This window comes from Buceros rhinoceros, unplaced genomic scaffold, assembly GCF_000710305.1.
Source record: "Buceros rhinoceros silvestris isolate BGI_N320 unplaced genomic scaffold, ASM71030v1 scaffold10410, whole genome shotgun sequence".
Taxonomy (NCBI): domain Eukaryota; kingdom Metazoa; phylum Chordata; class Aves; order Bucerotiformes; family Bucerotidae; genus Buceros; species Buceros rhinoceros.
Genome location: NW_010391309.1, coordinates 718 through 8,489, shown reverse-complemented (window position 1 = coordinate 8,489; position 7,772 = coordinate 718). Strand labels below are relative to the sequence as shown.

At 42.7% G+C, this 7,772-nt stretch overlaps 1 protein-coding gene across 1 annotated transcript in view; it reads right to left on the bottom strand.

Annotated features, from left to right (window-relative positions):
- DEPDC1 (DEP domain containing 1) overlaps positions 1-7,768 on the bottom strand; it is a gene marked incomplete at its 5' end in the record, with an annotated part of 10,060 nt that extends 2,292 nt beyond the window's left edge. The window contains 9 exons of the mRNA XM_010141074.1: positions 395-580; positions 839-1,015; positions 1,924-2,096; positions 4,037-4,177; positions 4,691-4,738; positions 5,065-5,195; positions 5,601-5,719; positions 6,819-6,969; positions 7,560-7,768. Of these exons, the coding sequence (XP_010139376.1) occupies positions 395-580; positions 839-1,015; positions 1,924-2,096; positions 4,037-4,177; positions 4,691-4,738; positions 5,065-5,195; positions 5,601-5,719; positions 6,819-6,969; positions 7,560-7,768 (1,335 nt within the window). The remainder of the gene's footprint in view (positions 1-394; positions 581-838; positions 1,016-1,923; positions 2,097-4,036; positions 4,178-4,690; positions 4,739-5,064; positions 5,196-5,600; positions 5,720-6,818; positions 6,970-7,559) is intronic.
- Positions 7,769-7,772: the final 4 nt, after the last annotated feature.

The following is a 7,772-nucleotide window of genomic DNA, read 5'->3' as shown; positions in this document are numbered from 1 at the left end:
TCCCTGGAGGGGTTTCCCAGCCGTGTGGAGGTGGTGCTGAGGGACAGGGGACAGTGGGGACCCGGCAGTGCTGGGGGAACAGGGAGACTTGATTTGCTGGAAGGCCTCTTCCAACCTAAATGATACTGCTTTCCATTAGGTCACAGAATCTCAGAGTAACATTATTGTGTTCAGCCATTGTTTGAACACTGCTGCCACCAGACAGCATCAAATGCTGTATTAGACACCATCTTCAAAACTCCTAGCAATCATAACACCCTCAACAGCTCTGGTCTCCAAAACACACATTTCCTACCACAGTCTGCTTGTGTTCTGTACCAGGGGTGAGTGACTGAGATCTTTCCCTCATAGAGGCATTTTCAGAAGCAGATGAGATATCCACCAAGTTTCTTACCTGTTTCAACTTTCTCTTTTTGTCTTTTACAGACAAGTTTTTATCTTTGATGATGTTCTCCAAGAGCTCTGCCACTGCCGCTTGAGAGGTAGAAACCTTCTGTTCCTCAAACTCCTCAGGAGTTATTTGTTTGCAGTATGAATACGTTGGCAATATGGCCCCAATTTCCTCCTTTGGATACTTGCACTGAAACAAGAGTTGGAGAAGCTCTGTGGATACTCCAGTGATGGAGTGTTCCAGCAAGAAGGTACCCAACAAACAGCCAAGCGTCCCGACAGCACCACCACGATTTCCAATAAAACATTATAACATTGCTGAAATCTGCAATGCATCAGTTTAATACAAGTTTGCATTCAAAACATCGTGGTTTTATTGGCAGTTTTCCCTTCCTGCCTTCAGAAGCGACAACACCCTGCAATCAGCAGCTGGACCGATGCCACCAACCTGCGCCGCCCTCACGTGTTCTATGTGATCTCGCACTGCGACCTGCAGGTAAGTTGGGACTCTAAATATCTCTTGGTGATGGTCCATTAGAAATGAAACCAATCGGGTGGAAAGCAGCTCGTCCAGGTCTACTTCTTCTGCGCAGCACAGCACACAGCGGGAAAAGGTCTGGATCATCTGGAAGAGTTTTGGCACATGATCAACTGAGGGATTTGTCTGGCCAGTGAATTCTCCAATACCAACTGTCATTAAAATTGCTTTAAATCAGGAATAAACTCCAAACATCTAAAGTCAGGAATGCTCACCTGAAATAAAGAAACTTCTTTTAACATTAGATTGAAACTTTTTTTGAATGGAACAGGACTTTCAGTTCAGAACACTTATTTTAAAGAGGTAATAATAAGCAAAACTCTTCCCTGGCAGAGAAGGGGCCATCTTCAGTTGACCATCTCAAAGCGAGATGGTAGAAACCCTGGGGGCCAGCCTAACCGAGATCTAACTGCACACCAAGATCCAGCTTAAATTGCTTTAAAACCTGTTTTACAGCTATAGAGTCCCAGCTTTTAGCGGGCTTATTTTAAATTAGCGTGTGCAGGTACTTTGTTGTTTTATTTAATCTTGTTGACAAAAGTCTTTAGTTGTTCTAGCAAAAGCTTGAATTCAGACCTTGGAGCTAGCCTGTAAACTCACTGAGCAGAAAATCAACTGCTTTGGAAGTGCCTTTATCAACTTCACAAAGTTTAGTCCAAGAGAGGTTTTTCTACAGACACTCTGCCAACACCTTTGAAGTTAAACAGCAGTTGGGCAAGAAACTGACTCTGACTGAAGGATCTTTCTTCTAAGAAACTATTTCCCTTCTCCTCCCAAAGTAAACAAAAGCAACAGCAATATTTGGAATGTATTAGGATGGAGCCAAAGTGCTTGGTTCAAGTCAGGTTTCTGTGAAGATTCTGGAGATGAACAGTCTGCCCATTGATCACTAACTGCACTGAGACAAGAACCACAAGCACAAACACTGCTCGCGCTCTCAGCACCGCTTCCAGACTCTTGAAACACCAGACACTCTGCACTCGTGGTTCTCTTACCAAAGAGCGCGTGCCCATTGCATCATGCAGTCGAGGCATGTCGACATTCTCACTGATCCGAGAGATCATCCGCATCAGGAGCTGAATCTTCCTACGGTTTGGTGGTGGAAGCAACAAACAACATATCTGCAGTGCTTCCACAGCGATGCGTTCTAAGTGAGGCTGCAGGAGATCTGTGAGGTAATGGTGAAGACAGGAGACATCAGGACTTGAACCAGATTTCAGCATGTTTTTATCTCAGTACAGGAACATTCCTTCAACAACAATCATCTGTGTTTCATGGAAATCAGCTGTAACATGGTAGATAACATTATGGGATGCTTTTTTTTTTTTGCGTGGCCATCTTCAACTTGCTCCATCATGATAAACTGCTGGTGCCATTAAGACCATGATCCTATTCCAAAATGACACTTATTCCTATAAGCACTTCCAGAAAACGTGTTTCAAAGACCTGAAGAGGACATCTCCAACCAGCAGATTTATGCCCGTTCCCTGCCTCACCCGCAGGCAGTACTTTGATCAGAATGACTTATCTCTTACCTGAACAGGAAGGTGAATTACCAACACCCCGAGTTTAAGGCTCCAGAGATTCCTCACACTACTAGTAGTTAGCAAAAGTACAAAGGGCCACCTTTACACAGTGCAGTTTAGCAATGGGGATATTTTTAAACCCCCACAGCTTGTGTTATAGGCAACAGTGCCAAAGATTAGGGAAGCAGAGAGGAGTTAGTCACACCGTGAGCCCATATGACATGCCTTAGAAAGCCATCTTACTTTGCGTGCCAGCCAACACACAAGAAGAGTGAGTGAAAGAACATTCTGAGAGTTCTGTGGTACTTTTGCAGAGTCTCTTTTTGATGGTGATAGCAGAAAGCTCAGTCCTGACATCCACTGAAGCAGCCACACCAGAGGTATTTGATTTTCCTTGCCCACAAAGGGGGCTTGGCTTTACGGTGATTTCAGCAACTGGTATATTAATGCTAGAGCAGCTCTTGGAGTTCCTCTGGCCAAGTAAACTCAGAGACCTGCATATTTCCTTTGTCCTCTGGTTTTCATTGAACAGCGCTTTATCCTGAGGAGTTGAAGCAGACGCTTTCTGGATCCCGTTGGTTCGTTTTTGACTTGCGTTATCAAAACCAGTCTCCGATACCAGATTCGCTTGACACTCCTTCGGTAGTGATTGTTGTCCATTTCTGGTGCCCAGGATGGTGTTCACGTCACCTCGTCTGAGGGAAGTAGAGTCTCCTTTAGTACCTACACTTGAAGTAGTGTCTCCAATTCTTTCCAAAGAGTAACACCTTGTCCTAAATGTTTGAGGCAGATCTGGATCATTCCTGAAACCTGACAGATTTTGACAGCTTCCTCCTAAGAGACTGTCAGTGCTGCCTTGCCTACACTGCTGCAGTGTCTTTGCACCTCGCTTGTGAGCAATTAGCTCTTTGGAAGACGACTTCCTGGAAGCATCGCATTTGTTCTTTTTGTCAGGCTCTTTGCAAAGTAGGCTTAGAAGAAGACACTCAGTTGACTTGAAAGAGTTCAAATGAAGAATTTTTGAAGGCTGTGGGTCACATTTCTCATCTTGGACAGAATGCTTTCCACTGCATTTATCTGGAATTGTGGTGTAGCCACACATAACTATCAGAAAATGAAATACAAATTAAGATGCAAGTGGTACAAAAATGAACATGTTCAGACAGACAGTTGCTAACTGAACAGAGCAGACAACAGATAAAGACACTAACTTATAGCTGACTGTTAGTAAAACCTAAAGAAAAACTTAGCTCAGTCTGAAAGCAATCCAACAAGGTAAATGCAACCAACATGCAAGAATAAAGTTAACCCACTGCAGCAGTGAGGAACAGAGAGGAACAAGCACCGCTCTTTGCATGATGGTTATAGCACGTTAAAACGTTAGCTCCAACAGCAATTCGTGTGGGGTATTATGAGACAGAACCTCATTGCAATCGATACTGTCATACGGGGTGAGAGCACTGATGATCTTCCTCAGGTTCAAGCTGCCGTTCAGATTCAGGGTCTGCTTTGCATCACAGTTCTGTTCCCTGGTTGATATAAACCTAGAGCCTGCGCTAATTATTCCTAAACTCATACGTACCTAAAACATTCACAAAAAGTTCATAGTATTCAAAAGTCAGTAACGGTTCGGGGAGACTGAGAAAGTAGTCAGCAACTGTCCTGAACACATCTCGTTCAAACCCGCTGTAAGTGGGTTGGCTCATGTCATTATTTCTAGGCCCTAAAAAGAGGTGAAGAAAGAAAATTCACACATACAAAAAAACTACCAAAACACAATTCCATTATAATAAGAAATTAAAAAAAAAATCAACATAACTTGGTTCTTGTAGAAATGACTGTTTCCCAAGAACAGAATCATGTAGCAGCACACAAATATTTTGTTTAGTTCAGCACTGAACCATTTGTAAGCAAAAATAGTGTAAAATAGTCTCTGTAGCCACAGCAGAGCTGTGCTCAGTTTCAACACCTCAGCTGTTCCACACCAAGACAATAAATGATCTTCCTCTTTTCAGTGACTCTATTCAGCTGGTTCACCAAGAGAAAGCTCTCTTCACTGCTGCTGTGCCACATTCCCAGGCAATAATGCAATGTGCCAGTTTCTCAACACATCAAAGCACTCTGGTGAGTTGAATTTCCAAAACAAAACATCACCACTGATCTTAACATGCAAATGTACTTCACTTTGAACTCTCAAAATAGGTTTCTGGAACTTAAAAGCTATTTGGTGACTTACAGTAGGCAAGGCATTTCATAGCTGACAACACCCAGTGAGGGAGGTCCTCTAGAATAAACAGACAGGCACATTATTTGTGAAGAACCCCAAACACTTCAGAACTGATTTCAGTAATGGTTCATATGGAATAAATATACCAGATCCAATTGAAAACTAATTTTTTTAATATTGCTACGCATGTGTGATGGAGAAGGGAATGCAACACACTGACAAAAAAAAAAAACCTTTGAGACAAATATACCGAACCGCACTCTGGTTTGGGGAAGAAGTGTAACAGGCAGACCTTGAAATACAGGACTTTAATGATTTACGGGTTGTTGAAATCCCACCATTCAATTTTCTAAAGGTCTTTAGAAAAAAACAGAAAAACTCACCTGATTTGTCCTGCAAAATAACGACACCGTGTTTGCTCGTGTGGGTCATGTTGTACATGACGTACTCAGGAACGATCTGTGATGGCTGCAAAACTTCTTCCAAAGATGGGAGCCCTAAAATGGTTTGCAAACTGGGGGGAGGAAAAGAGCAGATGTTGTCTGCTGGTAACAAATGAAACCAGTTCTTCCCAGTCAAACACCAGTTACTCAATAAGCTGGTTTGCTGCTTAATACGTTCTCACTTCCAGAAGGACAAATGTCAAAAATGAGTAAGAAAGAGGATTAGGGTGTGTAAAAGGGTGCTTAAAGCATACTTCAGCACCAGCAACAATAATTTTCAAGAAATCTCTAATAAGCAACAGCCCAACAGTAATAAAGCCTTTAGACAGCATGTGTATACAGTACCTGGTAAAAAATACTCAACTGAGAACATTTTTTTAAACATCTAAAAAAATTTGCGAGGCAAAAGCTGGATGGGGCCATTGCTCACCCAAAGCACATACAAGAGAAGGAGCTTTTTACGATGTGTTACTCACTGTATTAGAATGATATTTCTCCAAGTTTCTTGCACATATTCCTGGCTTATTTCCTTCCTATGCAGCGTGTCGTCCTTGTTTTCCTCTGTTATATCCAGGCTTGGGTTTTCTAAATTTTCCTGAAAATGGTGGTTTATAGCATTAAGGCGAACAAGTCTCTAAAGAGAATTCAAAATTAAGCAAAAACTGCCCCCAGAAGTCTACGGCATCCTGCAGAACACTCAATTCCAAACCCCGATCCAGGCAATAGCCCTAAGCGCCTCAGCACTGCAGGGTCGGTGTAGCCAGCCTGAACACAAACAGGGCACTAGAGAGAGAGACCTGATCAGCTCTGGAGTCAGCAGTCTGACAGACAGAAACGCAATCAAATCCAAATGGACCAGCGGCCAAAGAGTCCTCCTTTAGGGCTACAATCTAAATTCAGACACTATGTGCACACACACAGATCTCTAAAGAACAAAGGACCAAACACTTCTGTTCAATCTTTTTCAGAAAGCAGCACAGTCAAGTAAGTTGTGCTTTTTACTTGTCTTCAGTGAAAAAAAATTCAGCCTCAATAAGAACATATTGTCCATTTCTAGGACTCCATCTTCCAGCCCTCCCAGGACTTTAATAAAATACTGTAGCAGGGAGATTGCTGCACAACCACCACAATCCAAAAGACAACAAGAAACCTCCCATACCGGTGACACAGGATGCTACCGACACCATTAAAACTCCCCGATACGAAATCGGCCCTATACTGCAGCGGGGAAGCACGCGGTGGGTGTGAAATGACCTTTCTTTCTGATTAAGAGACAAACTTTGGACCTGATTGGCAATGAAGGAACAGCTTCACCCAGTTTTAAGATCGCTCTTAATGCACAATGCCTTCACTTGCTGCTGGCATTTCCAACCCTGCAGATGTGATTCCACATGTGTGTATTGTTTGACTATTTACAGGTTATTTAATAAAATCCTTTTTGTACATCAAAGAGGAGAAACAGTACATCAAGATGCTTCATTACACCATAGAGCTGTGTCTTTCTGCTGTGCCTACAAAAAGGTTCTATTTCCCCGCCTAGAAGAACCTACCCATTCATTTTCTCAGCTCGAAGGGAAGAGGACACAACAGAACAGTGTCACTAAAAGGTGATTACTTCCGGGTTTGGTTTTTTTTTTTTTAAAATAAAGAAAATACATGGCAAGAGTAATTATGTGAGAAACAGAAGTTACTACCAGAGACTGTAGAAGCTCATGTTTTTTAAAGGTCCTCCTGGCTAAATGTGGCAGTTTAAAGAGTCTTTCTTTGTCTCTAGAGAAGCTGTCCAAGTTCTCTTTGGATGGACACGAGCTTGGCAGGGGTTTAACTGGAGATGTTGAGGGAAATCTGTAATGAATAGGAGAGATGTTAAATGCATTTAGAGTAGACTGGATATAAAATAAGTCCTTTAACCAAAACCATATGCTATAATTCCACACAACTCTGGAGAGATTCAGGGAACTAGGAAGAAAAACACTGGCTTTTTTTTCTTTAGAACTCTGTTTAACAGTATCATATTATAAGTTAGCTTTGGGCTACTCTTCTTGATTCACAAGCCAAGCTGGAGACAGTCAGAGATTTACACAGCACTGACAGCAGAATCTGAAGTGAGGGTACAGGAGAAGGAACCACGGGAGTGGCAGCACAGCCCAGAGCCACTCCCGTGAGATCTCCTTGGCTCCCCTCCCGAGCACACACACGAGTGAAAAACGTGGCCAGACAAAAGCATGGAAACCGCCCTCAGTGCACAGGGTGTGTGGTCTGCACTGCAAGTCAGAGGAAAGTGAATCCATGAGTGGAGTAAGAGGGTGCTAATTATTCATTTTCGGCCCAACTGCTCAACCCAAAGCAATCTATTCTTGAGAATCTGCTCGTTAAGAGTTTTAAATAACATCCTGAACCCGCAGAGCTCTGTCAACTGCTGTTCATTTTGGTACCTGTATAGCACACCATTGTCTTCTAAGTTTTCAGATCCCCATCTCCCTTTTATATCTTCAATTACATGATTCTTGAGGAACTTTCTCAATAACTGAACAGTCTGCTGTCTGGTCACTTCAGGACCAAAGTTACTGTTATTCCTTAGTACTTCGTGGAGCCAGTCTACAGCCTCTGATGCAGTGAAGCAGCTCCCGTGTCTTTTGAAGTGTTGC